This window comes from Chamaea fasciata, unplaced genomic scaffold, assembly GCF_029207755.1.
Source record: "Chamaea fasciata isolate MVZ Bird 193981 ecotype frontalis unplaced genomic scaffold, bChaFas1.0.hap1 SCAF_3, whole genome shotgun sequence".
NCBI lineage: Eukaryota > Metazoa > Chordata > Aves > Passeriformes > Sylviidae > Chamaea > Chamaea fasciata.
The window spans coordinates 67,683,026-67,703,171 of NW_027094088.1; the positions used below are offsets into that span (position 1 = coordinate 67,683,026).

Genomic DNA, 20,146 nt, shown 5'->3' on the forward strand with positions numbered 1-20,146 from the left:
ATGCCTAACAACACACCTCATCAGGATTGAATTTACCTTCTTGGATGCCACTTTGAGGCCCCTCAGCTGTGCATCCCCTTTTCTCCCCACAGGCAGTGGTTATACCATGGCAGACACCAGATGGCAAGTGAATGGCACTTTTGCCAGAATGAGCGCCCTGCGGAGCCAGCTGATGAGAGCCATCGCCAAAATGCAATCAGCAGAGACAGGTTGGAAGAGGAGCCTCATCTTTATCTTCATACATTCAAGAGCACACTTTTATCTTTGAATATGGATATGAAGTTGTTACTATGAGTTCAGCACTGTGGACACTTTAAAAGAGTTTGACTGAAACTACTAGACCTAGATATCTAACATCCAGCTTTAATGCTGTCATAATGAAATTAAATCTTTTGCCACTGAAATTAGTAACATTCTTCTTGAACCTTGGGCTGGTCTTGGCTGTGGTAGAGTTAATTTTCTTCGCAGTGGCTAGCATGGGGCCATGTTTTGGATGTGTGTTGAACACAGAGCTGATAATACAGAGATGTTTCTGTTACTGCTGAGCAGGGCTTACACAGAGCCAAGGCCTTTCCTGCTTTTCTTACTGCCACACTGATGAGGAGACTGGGGATGCATGGGAAGCTAAGAAGGAGCACAGCCAGGACAGTTGACCCCAAGTGACCAAAAGAATATTCCCTTCCATATGACATCATGCTCAGTGTACATTAACTAGAGGGAAGAAGAGAAAAGGGAGGGGGAAGACAGAGTGGAGAGGGACAGGACACACAACTCCCCTGAATATTTGAAAGAGCTCATTTCCTATCATTCCCTATTTGTTCTGTAGAAGAGGCCAGAGAGCGTTTGGAGCAAGCTCAGCTGAAGACTGCAGAGGCTGTGAGTGCCACCACGACAGTAACTCAGGCTACAACCCCCATGGATGAGAATGTGAGGTTGTGGTCCCAAAACCTGCAAGACTTCCAACACAATTCAGAGGCATATGACAGTGCTGTGCATTCAGCTGGGGATGCAGGTATGGTGACCTGAAGTTTTCCATTCCTCAGTGTTAAAAAATCAGGGAATCATCACAATAATATGTTGTATGAATTGTTTAGGTTGCATATTCATCACATATAATCTAACATTTTACCTCCATGAAAATTTTCAAAAAATAACAGTTGCCTAGGTCTTGACTATATTTTAAAAACACTAGATACTCAGGGACTCCCAAAAATTATTTAAACACTTAGGTGCTGAAGACTTACTGACTTCTAATTCATTTTTATCAGGGTACCAAGGTCACACTGAATGGTAAACAGCTTGTTTAAACACTTCTTGCTATTATGGTTGGTGATTTAGGGGTTTTTGTTTGTTTCTTAACATTGAGAGGCATTTGAAAACAGAGCCCGTTTGTCCTCAGGAGTGCAAACATGCAGAAGAAATGGTGCCTCACTTGATGAGCTTGTAGTCTAAACAAAGGGGTCAAAGAGGATAAAGGAGGAAATTAAATATTTAAACAGGGTGATTTCTGGAGAAGCTTGTAAACATCACATTAATTCCACTTTTATTATTGGAAACACTGGAAACATTGGATAACTTTTTATGAAAAAAATTAAGGCAAATAAAAAGACAAAAGAAAAACTGAGGCAGACTACAAAATTGAAATGAAGATGATAGACAAGAGTAGAAAAAGAGACGTGGAGATGAAGCTGAAATGAAGTGACTGTAGAAAGAAGGAAAAGAACAATCGGGGAAGAAAATAATCAATCTAGAAATGAAAATATTTGGAATAAAAAATTGATTACAGCACCACTATTTATTGCTTCATATATTCTTGACTCTGCTCAGGAGGCTCACTAATCCTTAGATATTTATGGCTAGGGAGGTTGAAATCCAGATCAAGGAATTTCCTTCACACACTTGATGATACCATCATCTGCAGACCTGTTCAGTGATGTCTTGCCTCCTAAAAGTGCCCATCATTTTATTGACTCTGTCCCCAGAAAGCCTGAATCTCAGATCTACTGCCCTAAATCCCTTCTCCTTCTGTCAGGAAGTTTGCAATTCAAGTGCCATTTAACTGCAAATGGTGGTATGAGCACCAAACCCAACATTGCTTCTAGTGTTCCAAAGCCACAGTCTTCCCTCTCACCTGGGGAATCCCAAGAGTCATGTTATTTTTCAGAATTCCATGATCAATAAGACCCTTACCCCTAGTATTTTTGGTTGAGTGAGTGTTCCCAAGAACTGGTACAGAAGTGGTTCCTTTCACAAGAAGAAATTCAGTGCTATTCAATATCCCAATTTCTGGCTCCAGAACTGGAGGAAACTCAGATTTCTCTGAGCTTTTCATCAAAAGGGAACAGTGAGCCTCTCCCTCTGGGAATGGGTAAGCTCACTGCTAGTCACTGCACAGAGCTCCATAAGAGTGTAGTTAATATAACAGCACTTGGATTGGATTGCATTGCTGTAAAATGTTTTTGATCACCACAGAAAACAGTTTAGGCTATGGGCTCTAATTAATATGTAAAATAATGCAAATGTGGATATGACTGGCCTTCCAGGAGGGAATGGTACAAGGAAAAACATCCAAGAGAAACAGTGTGCTGTAGCTTCCACATGAAGGTTTCTGGTTTTATTCACATTTATGCTTGATTTACATTTAACATTTTCCCATGCCAGCTTAGTAGGCAGAGCAGCAACACAGACTGCATTTGGCTCTTCATGCTCAAAATGCCAGCAGGCATTCAGGAAAAAAACAAAAAAAAAAAAACAAAAAAAAAAAAAAAAAAAAAAAAAACAACAAAAAAAAAAAACCACCTCCACTCATACTAGCTCTTCTACTGGAGGAAATATTTCCAGCAACAATTGAGGTACTCTGTAAGAGTGAGAGTTAAAATATCCCAGCTCTCCCTTGGTTATGTTCCCAAAAAGGACAGGTCCTACATGACATGCCTGAAAAAAATGTCTTCTCTGTGATGGTGGGTTTGCAGGCAGGGAGTCCCCTTGAAAATACTTGTTTATATCTGAGCTCCTGGAGGGCCTGCTGACCACAAACTAACAGTTGGAGAGATGCTAATATGCAACCTACAGCAAAGTGTGCCCTAGTACATTTGTGAAGGAAGCTTTTCCATGGCATTTTTGTTCTGAAGGCATTTGATTTGTTTATTTAAAGCTATGATGAGGTGTTTTTGCCAGAAAGATCAGGTGGAAATAGCTGAGAAGAGAGATCAGTGCTACACAGAAGGCTGGCACAGGTAGTGCTCCAGACAGATGTGATTGTGATTCACAGCCCAGGAAGACAGATGCAGACATGCCAGGCATGATGGAGTGTTCTCCAATCAGCTGTGTATTCTGCCAAGAAAGGTTGATCTGACAAGAGGAATGTCCATCAAAATCCAAAGGAAAGCCACAACAAATGTTCAGATGCCTGGAACACCAAAACACCTGATCTTCATGCCAATAACACTACCAGAGCAGCTGAAGCCTCTAAGCTGGCATGTCTGCACTGCCCTTGAATAAAGCTTGCACTTGGTGTTTGGAAGGATGAGAGCATGTCTTGGCTATGCAGTTTATCTGAGAATAGTCCCTGTTGCCATTGTGCAGGGAATTGATGGGCTTCAGCAGAGAGGGTGGCAGAAAGTTTGGGAAAGAAAGCATGAAAGGGGAAAGTGTCTGGAAGATTATAGTCAGGGTATTTCCTCCTTGACAGTTTCCCTTCTATTCTTTTTTACATTTTATCACTGGGTAGGACTAATTTTCTTTTCCACTCTCACCTTTATCCCAAAGACAAAAATCAGAATCAGTGTTGTTCTGTGTTGAAGAATGCCATTATAAAGGCCAAGAGGAACAGATTTATATTGAGATTTCACAATAGTCCTAGTATTTACAGATGTTAGTTTTGTGTTTTCAGGTTATAGTAGCGTTTCAAGTTTAATACATCAAATTTCAAACAGAAAAGACAGGTTTTAAGATATTGAATCAAACACAATTACAATTCAGTTGCAGATTATTTTTTTTAAAATGTGGCTGCTATTTGCTAAATCATTTTCTGAGATTTCAGTATTTTTGCCTTAAAAATGGAAAAAGGTAAAGAAAACTTCCTGTAAGTTGATTTGGGTTTTGTTGGGATTTTTTAAGTAGAAAATCTAACACATTCTGGCATCACCATTTTACCCAAAATTTACTGTAATTCTTTCAGGATTCATTAAAATCATGATATTTTAATATACAGTAAGCTTTATATAGATCAGTTGATTACTAACTCCCACTACAAAGGCCTTCCAGGACTAAATGGGAAAAACTGGAGGGTCTAAAGTTCTATATGGCCCGCTTCTAGACAGAACTTGGAAAGTAAAACACAAATGAAAACAGCCAAGCAGAGACAGGACTGGCAAATACAGATTTTTCACTCTATCCAAAAACAAGCAGACTCGTAAGACTCTGTGGAGTCTTCTCATACTCTGGGTTGATATGAATGAGGCTGAGGCTTATTCAATGCAGAAAAGTGATTGGAGTCTGCTCCTCCTCCCCCATTTTTCATACAGTCTCCTAGATCTGATGATTGGCCCTTTTACCTGCCTCTCTGCAGTCTTCATCCAGAAATGTTCAAGACCAGGTTGGGTGGGGCTCTCAGCAATGTGTTCCAGTGCAGGGTGTCCCCTGCCCACAGCAGGGGTGCTGGAACTAGTTGTTCTTTATGGTCCCTTCCAATCCAAGCCCTTCTGTGAATCTCAGACAAAGGTAAAAATATGATGGGAAGCACACAAAAGCAGGTGGATGTAAATTGACAACCCCTAAAAAATAACTTTAAACCCTACAAATCTGGTCTTAACATTTACAGTGAATCCATGTCATTAAAATTAACTCTGAATTCTGGATCTTTCTTATATGCACGTAGCTTGCAGCTAAAATTTCATTTCATTATACTCAGCGACTTGTACCTACATTTAATTAAAGATGAAAAATGATGTGATGTGTAAATATCCTTCAAAGGGCAGCATGTCATTGGAATCTGATGTGATGAAATTGGATTATAATTAAGGGTAGTTATTTTTCCTGCTTGATAATTTTTCTGCTTATCTTCCTGGGAAAGGACTTCTCTCACTTTGAATATAACAGAGCCCCTCCATCTCCCCAATGACACCTGCACATGTACTACCAGAAGACACAGCAGCAAAAGACCAAAGGCCCAGGACTCTAATTCATGACCCCTGGCAGATGCAGGCAGGAAAACTAATAAGGTTACAAATCACAAGGGCTGGGGCAGGTACCAAGCACAGTTTAGGTGCACAGACATCATCATCTAAAGCCTTCTATTGTTGTACACCATAGGCCTGTTACCACAGCATGAAATTGGCAGTGCTTCTGTCATGAGAGTGGACTGTGAGCCACAAGGAAACACATCTCTTGTGCAGCCACTACTGCTATCTGGATGATGACCTCTGGGAGACAAGCATAGCTGAAAGCTGAAGAAAACAGCCTATACATCTCCCCTACAGTGAATTTGAAGAACTCATGAGCCATAACTCCCAGATGCAGTTCCCAGGTCAGCCACAGATATCCAGTGAGATGCTGAACAAATACTCTGCTCCACTTGCCGTAGCTGTAAAATTAGGCTGAACATTCATTTGTCTTGAAGGAAGATTAAAAGGTTAAAACTATTAATGTTTGCAGAGTTCCTTGAGGAAAGTATTACACAGGTAACACACCACAGTATTACCTATGAGTCCTATGAAAACACAGTGTCCTTTGTTCAAACTTATTTCCAGAAACTTTAGCAATACTAGATTCCTAGAAATCACAGCCCTTTCTGAAATCACTGCGTTTCACACATCATCATTACAACTTGGTCAGGAAGCAAAAGAAGATGGGTGAGCAAACCCAAGAGGATAGGGTGGAATGTTCCTGATGCAAAACCAGTCTTTCAAAGGGGAAGGGAAAAAAAATCTGTCTCTTCTCTTCTAACTGCAGTGAAGAAACTTACAGAAGTTTTCCCTCAACTCCTGGACAAACTGCGCAGAGTAGAACAGAAAGCACCAGCAAACAATATTTCTTCCAGCATCCAGCGGATCAGAGAGTTAATTGCTCAAACCAGGAGTGTAGCAAGCAAGGTAAAACTTTTGGGTTTTTGGAACTTTTGGTTACTAGTGTTAATAATCAGCACTTACTATAAGCCTCATTTTCTGAGGCTATGCTAGAAGCCCAAACCTGGACATTGTCACCTCCCCAAAACTGGATGAACAAGGCATATTGGAGGGCATGAAAATCTTTACAGTTACTATTTGCAAGCATTTGACATTATCATAGTATTCATGGTAGACTATTGTTACTGCAGTAGCAAGTTGACAATAAAGATTTGGGCACAACGTACAAGATGGCCAGAACAACAAAACCTAATTACCTACAATTTGTAGGCAAATTACCTATGAAGCTAATTACTATGAGTAATAATTACAGCTATTTAATGTAAGCTTTTCTGACAGCATTTCTTTTTCTTTTTTTTTTTTTTTTCTTTTGAATTAATTTTCTGCAGGGTAAGAGAATCCTTGGCTCACACATATTTAATAGAGAAAAAAACACTTTCATTACCATACATAAATAATGAGGGTGTTTTTCTATAACAAGAAAACCAAGGTCAAGTATATTTGAATTCATTCAGAGAAATAAAAAATTCAGTGCATTATTGTACTTTCACAGTGCTGGAATATAACTTGGAAAAATCAGTTTGTGTGTAGTGCTTGACTGTTCTTTAAAATGTTTTTTGTGATGCAGGTATACTCTGTACAAACTTGAAAACACTACTTCAGTTATGTTGAAAGTATTTTGAGCTAAAATGAACAGTTTTACAATTCTATTAGCATCTCATAAATATCACTGTAGATTCAATGATATAACAGGATTACTAATGAACAGAAAATGGCCATACTACTCCCAAAGCAAAGAAATAAATTATGGGCAGAAATTTTATAGCTGTGTAAGAATTTCATTATGTGCCATACATAGTAATGTAGCCCTGATTCAACTAAGCACACATCTATCTCCCACTGAAATGTAATTTACGTTAGGAATATGCTTAAGCAGAGTTCATTAGGACCTTTAATTAATTTTAAAATAAGTTCCTCTGTATTCTTTACAGTGTCTTCCAGTAAAGACTGTTACAAATATACAGTGTCGCACGCCAATACATAGGTGCCAACTCCACTCTTGCAGTAAGCGAGGCAGCTGGCTCAGTATTGTTACACACTTACCTTAAGTAATGACCCCAGGCAACAACTTGTGTCTCACTTTGCACATTTGCAAATGCAGGTCCAAGTCTCCATGATGTTTGAAGGCCAATCAGCTGTTGAAGTCAATCCAAAGATCAACGTGGAAGAACTGAAATCTTTCACTTCCATGAGCTTGTACATAAAGCTTCACAAAGACAACCCACAGCTGGCAGCCTCTCCAGACAGATTCATTTTGTACCTTGGAAATAAAAATGTAAGAGAATAACCCAGTTAATTTTTATGCATATATTAAAAAATTAAATCAGTTTAAAATTTATTCACCCTCAGTTTTTCCTCTCACTTCATATTTCTTCATCTTTCAAAATCAGAGGTGTCTGCTCTATGACCATCATTGATTTTGTGACAAGCAAAGAGCAAGGGTTTCTGAGAACCCTGTCCTTGAGGCTTGTCACCCCAAACAATGAAGGATTCTCTCTAAAAAGCAAATTCAACTGCCTGGCAGTGTCCTGCTTTGATTGTCACTGCTGCAAGCCACACTTACTATCTCCTCTGCCAATATCAAGGTGCTCTGAAGCAGTTAATGTCACCTGCCTGGATTCTGTGAGATATGCTTTAATCAGTTTATGCTGCTGATAATGTCAGTTCCAAATCTCTGAGGTCACAGGCCCACAAGATAAGTAGGCTTCTTTATTTGTGGCTTGTGCTGCTGCTGTACACTCTGTGTATACTACTTTGAAATAACAGTCCTTTAAACTGTGGTTCTGTAAAAAAATCACAATTCACAAGCCAGGTATCATTCTGGCAATCTCTTACTTGAGAAGGCAAAGAGGCAGGCTTTCATTTTTGAGCTTTCCTTAAAAGAATGTCTTCGGAATGTAAATCAAGTGAAACACCTCTTGGCAGAATATTTAATTGCAGCATAATACTTAGGCTTTAAACTATTTCCTGCACATGGCGTTGCACACTAAATAATGATGAACAGCTTCCCATTGAATATGACTAATTCATGGTCAGCAGAGATCTCATGACTTTGAATTTACCTCAGTCAAAATGGATATAAAGTAAAATATCAGAGACTTTTTTTTCTGTACAGTTTTATGTGGTGAAAGCAACCAATTAGAGAATGAAGGTTTTGTTTCTATTTAAATTGCTTTCAGTAATATTTAAAGGTATCACTCAGTTTATCAAAGCTTACCCCTTACTCATGTCCAGCATTAAATCTCTTTCAGTGTTGTATCTCTAACATCCCTCTCCATTGGTATTTTAGGCAAAACATTACATTGGTCTTGCAATTAAAAATGACAACCTTGTGTACATTTATAATCTGGGGAGCCAAGACGTGGAGATACCTCTGGATGCCAAGCCAGTCAGCACCTGGCCTTCTTACTTCAGCATCATCAAAATTGAGAGGTAAAGTGGTAACATGTATTTCCCCAAAACCAAACAGTTAATAGGAAAAATCAAGCAGAAAAGGCTGTGTCAGAACTGCCCATCAAGAATTTTCAGTGCCTGGTTCTACTCCTGCTGAAATAAATGGAAAATCTTCCAGCTCTTGAAGATCCAAGACCCAAGGGGCCACAGGGAGGAAGGGATAGTGTCTGTGGTCCCTCCCTTTTTTCACCTCCTAATTACTAGTCTTGTCTAAGGAAATAAAACCCTTCCTGGAGTTGGAGGCTTGTGTGTTTTTTTGTAAGTCTGGCCAACATGAAATTCTCTTCTCTTACAATTCTTTTCTGCAGGATCGGAAGACATGGCAAAATGTTTTTAACTGTGCCCAGTCTTGGCAGCACAGCTGAAGAAAAATTCATCAAAAAGGGAGAGGTTCTTGGTCCTGGCTCCCTTCTTAATTTGGAACCTGAAAATGCTGTTTTCTATGTTGGTGGAGTGCCTCCAGGCTTCAAGGTTGGTCAAATAAATATTCTCTATTCAAAATTCAACAGTGCAATCTAATCTTGCTGGACTTCCATTTAAACATAGAAATGGTAGATAAAGAAACAGTTCTTATTCAGTCATTTATCATCTCAGAACTCCATCTTTTAGCCATGGTGAAGAAGTTTTCCCTAGAATATTTTGTCATGCAAGTAAGATAATCAGGTTTCTGTGAGCTGCTGTTCAGATTTCCTGAAAAGTACTAAAGGGAAGGCTTGCTAGCCGTTAAACAGCATGCATAAACAAAGGCCTATTAGTCCAACTTAAAGGTTACCAGTACCTTTCAGTGCTAATGAGTTCTTTGTACTTAGAATTTCTCTTTTATTAATTTTACAAAAATTAAAAGTAATGTGTTGTTAATATTAGGATCTTGTGGGAAACTAACAATATAGTCATTTGTTTGAATTTAAATTATCACTGGTTCAAATTCAGACTTATAACAGCATGAAAAGTTGCCTGTGCAAAATATGTCTGAAGACTTGTGTGAGACTGTAGCTTCAGTCTAGTTCCTAATAGTCAGCGTGAATTAGCACCTAATTTACCTGTCTCTGTGAACATACCAGTTCCTCTTTTGGGATTTAAAAATTGCTATCAATGATCTAGGCTGTGAAAATTGCATGGCTGAATAAAAACACATCTAGAAAGACTTTAGAGAATCCTAAATTCTTTAAGCTAACTGTAGCAGGTGCTAAAAAGATCCAAATGCTGACTCACAAGCAGCTCTCATAAAAAAAAAAAAAAAAAAAAAAAAAAAAAAAAAAAAAAAAAAAGAGTAACACAATACACTTATGCATTCCTGAGCTTGGCATTGTTATGACTACTAGATATATGCCATGGCAGGAATTTTGGATTACTGAGCCCTGGGTGCAAACTGCCTGGGAATAGGACTGAAGACTGAATAACAGTTTCATACACACATGCACATACAAAAAGTCATCCAGCAAATGAACCCTCCAAGTCTGTTCCAGAGCAGAGCAGAGGAAAAAGGAAGGAGAGTGAAGGAAAGTGGAAAGGAAAATAGGGAGAAAAGGATTCATGGTATTATTTGATATGGGTCCTTTCCCCCTTAGAAAAGGACACCTCATATTTTTATTCATTAACATGGAGTCTGATTTGTTAAAAGCTTTTTGCTTCCCTGTTACATACTTTGAAAATATGAAATACACCACTTAACCACTAGAATTCCCATGCTTAACACAATTTCAAAGAATAGAAGAAACAAAGGAAAAAAAGAAAACATGATCATTTACCAAATGTAGTAGTGCAGCAGATAAGAATGTAATTTTCTTTTACAGCTACGTATATTTTGTATTGCTGTATTACCATTACTATTGTATCATAAGAAAATGGAAATAATGAGAAGATGAAGAAAGCTACTCACAGTGATCAAACTCTGAAGTACAAGAGGCATTATTATAATCACACATGTTCCACAAGGCAAAATATTTTAATATAAAAAAATGGCCTAGGTCTGTTAGCTTTATTATTTTGTATTTTTTCCCCTCACCAGTGTGGCTGTTTAAATTCCATTTGCAGTGACCTTTGTTAAAGGAAGAAGTTTCTACATTCTGCTCGCTGTTCAAAATAATGCCTACTGAGGATTACCCACTGGCACAGATTTTGAATCCCAGTCTCCTGGGTTTAAAGAGCTCTCTCATTTCTCTCTCTTTAATTATGGTATGGAGTTATTTTTCTGGCTGTGAGGGATATCTATGCATTAGATATGAAATATCTACTGAGTTATTCAAATATTTTGAGCAAGCTCTGTTATTAGTAAAATCCTAACCTTTTTCTCTGTTTCCAAGCATGTTCTCATCAAAAGTACAAAAGAAGTTTTTGTTTGCAGTGGCTTTACCTGGCCTAATTCTCTCACTGTGAGACCATTTATGTGCTCCCTTTTTACTTACAGCCCAAAGGTCGTACCATGGTAAGGACTGTGAAGATTATTCACAGCAGTATCAACCTTTCTTTTGAAAATACAAATTGCACAGGGACAAAACTGATCCCAGGCACAAACGCTCTCACAACGCCCAACTAAAGCGTATCATCTTTCCCCTTTTAACTCTTCCTTTTCCTTTGCACAGCTCCCTCCTAGCCTAAACCTACCTGGCTTCATCGGCTGCCTAGAACTGGCTACCCTGAACGACGATGTGATCAGTCTGTACAATTTCAAGCACGTCTATAACATCGACACCACCACATCGCCACCTTGTGCCAGGTAGGGGACAGTCCCATCCTCACCCTGCCGCTCCCCTTTGTTACAAGTGCGGGCCCTGATGGCTCATTCCTGCTTTAGATTTAAAAAGTGAAGGTGGTATTGAGTTGTCCCAGAAGGAACTTGGTCTCTATTAGCTCCTAATTGCATCAACAAGTTTAATTTTTATATATATACACAAATATATATATATATATAAATATGTAAATATTTATATATATATGTATGTATGGAAGTTGGATTCCTTACGAGTCCCTTTTAGCATGACATATTTTATTCTTTTCTACTGTCTCCACTGGCTGTCTCACAATCTTGTTCATGCCTTCGTAAAGGAAACTGCCACACTAGCTGGGGCTTGTTCCAGGCTCCCTCCTTACCCCACCACTTGCCTAGGACAGAACTGCTCCTGACTCAAATCATGTCACTCCAAGTGATACAGCCACAGCCAGTCAGGTCTATCGGGCCTGATAAGCTTGAGTTTAGTCCCACCCCCAGACACAAAAGCTTATACAGAACTTTCTCCCTGCCATACACTCAAAGCCACAACAGATATTCCATAGATAAGCCGTTCGCAAACTGGGAAACGCGGCTCCTAAAGTGGAAGTGAACATCAACTGCAGCATTCGTTTAGCACAGACACAGCAGGCATTCTGCTCACACAACAGGCAGCAACAGTGGAACCTCACTCTGAAAAGGAGAGTAATTTGAAGCATGCACTGGGAAGAAATGCCGGAACTGTTGGGATAAAGGAAATGAGCTTCTCTCACCATTCTCACAGGGAGTGCAAGCTGCTGCTCTCCAGAACAGAGCACACCAGAACCCATGCTCAGTTAAAGTTCTTGGAGAATTCAAATGGATTTCTGCACAAACTAGGAAAGCTCTTAATAGAAATATCTGTGTATCCTTATAATGAGGAAGTGCTGTGGGCCTATCACTTTACAAGGATGAGCAAAGAATTTTCCTGTCCTCTACATATAGAACAGGATAAAAGCACAATAAAATGATGAAGGAGTTAGATGCACCTTCAAAGCTATACATCATTTCTCAGGAAAAAAATTACCAGAAAAAAAATTGAAAGGAAGTCATCAGTCTCCCCATTGCCAGGCAGAAGCAGAAGTTCAGAACAATTATTTCAATAAAGTATGTAAAGGCATTTAAGTTCCCCTAAATTAAAATGGGTACATGCCAGCTAATCCTTCCCTGCTTGTTTTTCCATAGAGATAAGTTGGCTTTCACTCAGAGCCGGGCTGTGAGCTATTTCTTTGATGGCTCTGGCTATGCCTTGGCCAGAAACATTGAGAGAAGGGGAAAATTCAGCCAGGTGACTCGATTTGACATCGAAGTTCGAACGCCTACAGACAATGGATTGATCCTGCTGATGATTAATGGGGTGAGTACCGAGTCCTGCAGGTACCCTTTATCCATGAGCACCACAAGTTCCACAGTACCTAGAATATCTTGGAAAATCCAAAATGTTTATGTCCTCACATTTAACTTCTGAGAAGAGGAAATACTTTTTTGTCTGGTGCATGTATACATTAGGAGGGAACTGGAGGGAACTCTGCAAAGGCTTCAGGAAGCCAAGGTCCTGAGTTGGACTCTGCTTTTATCCAGAGCAGTCAGGAGTTCAAACTGGTCATATCCTTGTGATGATACTTCAAGAGGGACTCCAGTTAAGCCCAGTTGTTGTACCTTTACTTAAATGTGAATGCTCAATCAAAGCTACAAGAAATTTTTTGTGAAGTAAATCCTAAAAAGCAGCCACTTTGTGGTAGCTGCCACTTTACAGCTGTGCCTCAGGGTGTATTAGAGTTAAATATTTAAGTTACTGAAAATAGAAAGCAGTCTAAATAAAAAGGCTTGATCCAAATGTCAGGAACTTTTCTGAAGTGCGAGAGTGATGCAATTTCTATAAGTGTTTGAAGACATGAAAATATCCTCTGAAGACAAACATGGGGGTTTTTTTGTTCGTTTTTTTGTTGTTGTTGTTGTTGTTGTTGGGTTTTTTTTGTCTTTGGGTATTTCCACATCAAGCTCACAAGTGTGGGTTACAGCCTAGAAAAGCCACAGAAAACATTTATCCATGCAGATGCAGTCCACAAACAGACACTTGTGTAGACACCTACATGTAACACTGCTTTAAGCATTTAAAAGAAAAAAAAATCCGCTCTTATTAAAAGTGCTATTCTCTAGTGTTTTCCATTAGAGTAACTTCTAGAGGAGGGTCATGGCAAGCAATTTGTTCTGCAGCATAGCATGCTACCACTAACCTTCATTCTTAGGAGGTTTTGACTAAGCAGCTGCTGTTAGAAGTTTAAGAGCCTTTACTGCAGAGCACCTATTTTTCTTCCAAGCAAAAGCAGCTAGAGGTTTCTTGGAGACGTATGCACTTTGTGTTTACCAGTGGGAACTGCAATCAAGTTGGATATCAGCGTGGAGGAGCATGCCTGTTCACAGGCACTTTTAGGAACTCTGTGTAAGCTGGTCCATTATTCAGTTCTGCAAAGACAGCTCATAAATACTCTGAAAGTAAACTTGTTTCCTTTTCAAGTTTAAGTTGTTCAGAACAAACCCAGGCAGCAGTTTCATTTAGAAGTGCTAGATTAAAACCTACTCTTACTTCTTTAAGTAGTGACTTCTGAAGGTGGGCTCATTTATACCAAAGACAGTAGTTCTTGGCCTGCAGTAGTGTTTTGAGAATAATTGTTCCCATGTTTCCATTAGGCATGAACACTAGGAGAGAGGGGAAAAAAATAGCCTTGAAAGCATTAACCCAGATGCACATTTGCTGTAAACTGTTCTTTCTGTTTCTTTATGTTCAGTTTTGAAACAAGGATAATTTTAGGGTGCAGATCTTCATTTCAAGCACTCCCTAAAGATTTTCTAAAGTATGGCTCCTGTTCATGAAGTTTAGGTCACCCAGCCACCGAACAGAAACTGAATCGTAAAGTAGGAACAGTCAGGAATTCTTGAAACCAAATATGTTGTAAATACACTCTAGCAATTGCTCACCTTTCACGAAGTACATCAGTGCTGATCAGAGCTGTGAAAAGACAAAATCCTGAGTGATTACAGACATTGTGATAGAAGCTGCTAATGCAGATACAGACATTTTAGCAAAATATTGCTTTTACCAGTATATAAAATATCTTTCATTTAGGGCATGTGGTATTATTTTATCCATGAATAGATGTGTTTGCATCAGGAATACCTTGATGGTAAAGAATAGTGACATCACTGTGCTACCAAATACTATTTCTATAAGGAAACAGTTCAGCAAGTCTTCCAAAAAGTGCCACTTATAAAACAATTGTGTGCATGTGTATAGATACACATATATTATAATTATAAAAATATACAAACTGTCTTATAATTTTGAAAGTAATTTTGTTTTCCCAGTATGCTTTTCCCAATGTCAGTCTCATAACACTGTTTATTAATTTTTTGAAATTGCTGCCACATAGTCCTTTTCTGACTGCTGTTTTGTTTTACACAGAGCATGTTCTTCAGCCTGGAGATGCACAATGGCTTCTTGTACCTCCGCTATGACTTTGGTTTCAGCAACGGCCCCGTGCTTCTCGAGGACTCCATGAAGAAAGCTAGGATTAACGATGCTAAATTTCATGAGGTACAGATGTGGTCACTATCACAGCCATTTGACCAACTATCCCAGAAGCTCCAAGCAGAAATAATTGCTCCAACGCCCATGAAAGGCACAAAAGGATGAGGGTGTGGGTGGTGATAGGGCAGAACAGGCAGAGGAGTAGAGTACATGCAAGTCCCACGAGCACCGAGCAGAGAAAAGGGAAGATTGTCCCTGCCTCCTCATAAATCAGTGCTTGTAGACAAATTGTGTGTATTACTAGCCAAGGACAGGACCATTCACATGGGAGAAAGTTTTATTAATTCCATATGAAATTATATCAAGGACAACTTTCTATATAAAAAAAAAAAAAACTTTCCTCAAGTAAAACGATGTCATTTTGTTAACTTGACCACCTTAGTTGTTACGCATGGCATTACAAGAACCATGGCAGCTCCCATTTCATTTGAAAAGAAAGTTGATTTGGTAGCAACCTTTTATATACGCACCGTATTTTAGGGACTTTGGCAGATGTAAAATATCTACTTGTATTTAGTTTCAGGGTATTTGCTATAAGCCAATATAACTGTAATAGTAATAAATCCCTCCCCCATAGTGAGTTGCTTCTCCTGCCTTTTACTTGATGTCAATTCAAAGTCTGATTCGTGGCCAAAACTACAGCTACAGATCTGTTCATGTTTAAGCCGAGAAATATTAAGTTTTTTAAGCTTTGACTTATGCCCTAACTTTTGGATAAATCAAGAAAGCGTTCTGAGGTTTGCAGAGCTTATCTGTTTGCCACAGTGCAGAATTTGATATGAGTACTTGCATTTTCTTTATTCTTAACTGCAATATCCTGAGGATTCAGTCATCAGAAAAATAGTGACATCAAAACAAACATCCTACTAGTAATCATTGTCAGCCTCTCCCAATTTACAAACAAATTCTCTGTTAAATGGGAGGAACTTTCCAAATAAAAGGTATAAAGATGCAACCAATTTTGCAAGATCACCATAACAGCTTACAAAAGATGACATTTTTAAGCACATGCTTTTCTTTTCAGATTTCTATTATATATCACAATTCCAAGAAGATGATCTTGGTAGTAGACAGAAGACATATAAAAAGTGTGGACAATGAAAGAACAGCAATGCCATTCACAGATATTTACATTGGAGGAGCACCTGCTGAGATCTTGCACTCCAGGTTGGTTTGCAAATGGGATTCAATCAATATTTTTGATTAATCATCGTACGTAAGTTAAGATGTATGGCCTGTCCTTAAGGTATTAAAATGAAACAATTTCTTTGTCATCAACTTTATATAAAACAACCCTTCATACACTCTTCTAAATGTCTCTCAGAGCTCTGAAGTACTGAAGACTTAGTGTGATCCAGCACAGTTTAATTCTACTGAAACTGGCCCAGTTTTAGTAAGGCTAACAGAAACAGTTGTGTTCTTAAAACAAAAAGGCATTTTCAAAGAACATGTTAACATATAAAATTGCTATTGCTCCTTGCTCTGCAAAAAGTGACCAAAACCCTCTATCAATTGCATTTTCAAATCTAAAGATAACCTTTTTCCCACTAAGGATTTCAGTTCTGATTTGTCTCAGGTTCTCTCTGGATCTAAGTCAGCTGGCTCTGCGGGAAGAAAAGAAAAGGTCTCATTTTCCCATTGTACAGAAACGCAGTTCAAAGACAGTAGACTGTGTAACTCTTATTTCCTGCCGTAGGAATCTGCCAGACCCCAGGGTCCTGCTCTAAGAGCAGACGGGCTACTTGAAGAAGAGTACGCTCTTCTGATAGGCAGTATTCATTCCCAGGGCAGACAGCAAGGCCAGAATTTTCAGAGGGGCTCCAGCTGCTGTTTCAAGTGTCACAACTGCTAACAGAATACCCTCCATATTAAAAAAAACAGTAAATGTCGTGCAACAATTTATAGGACTTAGTGGTAAATCTCATGAAATTTTATTATTTTGTTGTCAGAAGAAACTGTTGACTTAAAAAATAATATCTGAGATACAAAATACTTGATCTTTAAGCTTTTAAGATAGTGACAAACTTTATGTAAAGAAAAATTATGTCTTTCAATCCCATGCGATTATTTGAACATGCAAGCAAAGTGGTGGGCAAGGGAGAAACAGAGTATAACTTATCTGTCCTTTCAAATAGTTCTTTACAGATGTCTTTCATAAGGGGCTATTAAGAGGGCTAGTGGAATGAAAAGAGAAAAGGTTGCAGTGGATTAGAAAGCAGCTGGGAAGAGAAAATAGGACATAGTAGTAACTTTTCAGTTTTCACAGGATAAAAAGTCTACAGCACATGCTCAAAGGATCTCTCTCAGGGTTGGTATTAAATACATTAATGATCTAGAAAGAAAGTACAGAGGGATGGTGAAAATTATTTTCGTTAATCAAGCCTAAAGAACACTGAAAAAGCCCAGAAGGACCTAGAAATCTAGGCAATTGAGCAGCTCAATGGCAGATGAGACTTGCTCACAAATATATTATAAAAGATGAATCACATGAATTATGCCTGCAGTTTTCTGAGCAGATTGTGGGTTTTCTGAAAAACACCTGGAAGGTACTGTCAAAGCAGAAAAAAATAACATCTCAATTAACAAGCTGTATCAGAAAAAAGACCATAGGCATTGTAAAAATATTGTCAATTATAATGTTAAAAAATACATACAGAAATAATTTAAGCAGAGCTGCAACTTCATCTTGGATATTGTACTCGGCTTTCATTCTCTTGACAAGAGTAGACAGCAAAAAGTATGGACCAAATGTGGTGGCATCCTTCCATTTTCATCATGAGCATAAGTTACTGTCCTACTGTGGTGTACTGCTCTCTCTCTACTGCTACTACTGTCTAGTACTATTTAAGCTTCCTTTTGCAGAGAGACACATTTAACTGACTTTGCAGGGCAGCAGCAGCAGCATGGGGAGACTAGCTCTAGTCTTAGAGTAATTGAATATTCTTCTTAAGCAGCATAATTTTCACTCACTTCAAATGCACTTTTCTCTGTCAATTTCCTTTTTTCCCCAAATAAATGAATCTGAAAGTACCACTATATGTTATTTTGCTCCCACCTCAGTCACTGCATAAAGCAGAAAGCTAAGGGTAGGCCAGAGGACTGGGAACTTAATTCTTAACAGAGTTAAGAAATTAACTCTGAAGCCTTTCTTTAAGTGAAAGCCTTTCTTCTATAGCCTGTTTCTAGAAAATCTTGTGGCATTTAACAGAAAGGCATATTTGTCACATTTAGCCACCGTCATGGTCAATCAGACTCAAGATTATAGTGGTCAGTTGATACCCCACACTTTGGTCCAAATCCCAGTAAGGATGACAGGAGCCTCCCTGTTGATTTTGCCTTCCTGCTGATTTCACTGAGGAGCAAATTAAGTCCCTACAGCACTCCTTCTCTCACTGTATTTCAGATATGCACATGTACATCTGCATTACTTCACCTGAGGGTCTGTTTTTGCCAATGCAAAAAAAAAACCAGGCATTTCCAGATCTTGATTCTTCTGCCATGTTCCAAATATCTCTTACAATGAGATAACTCATAGACAAGTGCAGGTAGCAGATGTCAACAGTATCACATCACATGAGGTGATGAGAGTCCCACTGCTAAGGTACATCTTGCATAAACACAAAGACTGTTTCCAGGCAGCCAGGTCAAAATTCTGGATTTCACATCCACTCCTCCAGTGTATTTGTTCCCTAGCCATCTCCTGGACTGGTGCACAGTAACCCCTATATAATTTTCTTGCCCTTGTCACAGACTCACTGTGATTTTACACAAATTACTTCTTCATGCACTTTGAGAAATTTTGTGAGAATAAATTCAATTATATTCATCCTGAGCTATAATGTTGTAGTATCTTGGTAAGGTGTGAAGTTGAAAAACTGAGAGTAATGAGTACGAGTAGTTGGGATACACTGCTGTGCTGTCTACCTCAAATCTGATATAGAAAGGATCCCGGAAGCACACCCACTGCTCTCATTTAAAATTATGCAAACCCACACATCAGCAAGTAGAATTTACTCTTACTTCCCTGACCTCTGTTAGTATTTTTCTTAAGAAATAGAGACCCATTTGTTTGCAAAGGCAATAATGGAGCTTGCTAGTAAAAGCATGACAGGAAACCTAAATCAGTTCTCTTCAAAGCTAAAAATATTGAGATAAAAATCCATTTGTTTTTATTGAAAATAGTTATAAATACATAATATTTACTACACCTGGTGCATCTCAACTTTTCAAAACAGAAGGTGGCTCATTAGTTGTTTTACCTAAAGATGCAAGAATTCGGCACTAGTGAGGCAAATTACTGAAGTTCTTCCAGGCCTTTTAGAACATCTTGGCAACAATATCCTGTTGAGAAAAGCAAGGGCTATCTAACTGCAGCTTGTTTGGCATTGTTGTCCAGCAGCATTAGTTCACATCTGGCAGGAAGTATCGGCTTTAAAGGCTGCATGAAGGGTTTCCAGTTCCAAAAGAAGGATTTCAACTTGTTGGAAGAACCAGGAACCCTGGGAATCAGCTATGGGTGCCCAGAGGATTCACTGGTAAGCACAACATCATTTGTGACATAACAACAAATTTTGACAATGGTTATAGGTGGGAGCTTGAGTTTTACTCCAAAAAATGGAAAGACAGTCTTCCACCAAGGAAATCACCTTGCACTCATTGACTGTCAGAGGTGGGTGGTTTGTGTGTGACTGTTAAGTCTGCTGACATAATACCCAATTTTCACTCTGAACTATCGCATGAGGCATTTCACTTAAAATTCTTCTCGTATGTTGAAATTGCAGTGTGAAAACTCAATCTGAAATAAATTATATACTGTATTCTGAATGGAAATATTCCAATGTAACTCATTTTTTCTTAAAGATGCGAGGAGAATCATCCTTACACACATCCTAATACAGATGTGTGAAATGGAAAAGACAGAAAACATTCACCCTTCAAATGAGTTCTCCCTTTTAAGCCAGATCAGCTCTTCCTCTGTGACACACACACTAACTGCACCAGCACAAGCTCTGAAAAAATTGCCATTTAGCTTTTGGTCCCTTATACCATTCATCATTTGTCCATTACAATGCAAGGCTGGCAAATCCAGACAGTATTTGGGGTCTTCATCCTGTGGCCATGTCTGTCAAAGCCACGCTGCAAACCTGTGAAAAGGAAGGATGGCTTGTAGAA

At 38.8% G+C, this 20,146-nt stretch overlaps 1 protein-coding gene across 2 annotated transcripts in view; it reads left to right on the forward strand.

Annotated features, from left to right (window-relative positions):
• Positions 1-20,146, forward strand: part of LAMA4 (laminin subunit alpha 4) — a 103,233-nt gene that overhangs the window by 61,842 nt on the left and 21,245 nt on the right. Inside the window, exons 16-26 of one of the 2 annotated variants that reach the window (XM_066179378.1) lie at positions 93-209; positions 827-1,012; positions 5,953-6,092; positions 7,288-7,461; positions 8,476-8,618; positions 8,948-9,110; positions 11,222-11,355; positions 12,571-12,742; positions 14,849-14,980; positions 15,999-16,141; positions 19,371-19,509. In XM_066179378.1, coding sequence (XP_066035475.1) covers positions 93-209; positions 827-1,012; positions 5,953-6,092; positions 7,288-7,461; positions 8,476-8,618; positions 8,948-9,110; positions 11,222-11,355; positions 12,571-12,742; positions 14,849-14,980; positions 15,999-16,141; positions 19,371-19,509 — 1,643 coding nt within the window. The remainder of the gene's footprint in view (positions 1-92; positions 210-826; positions 1,013-5,952; positions 6,093-7,287; positions 7,462-8,475; positions 8,619-8,947; positions 9,111-11,221; positions 11,356-12,570; positions 12,743-14,848; positions 14,981-15,998; positions 16,142-19,370; positions 19,510-20,146) is intronic. The other variant, XM_066179379.1, reaches the window with a different exon arrangement.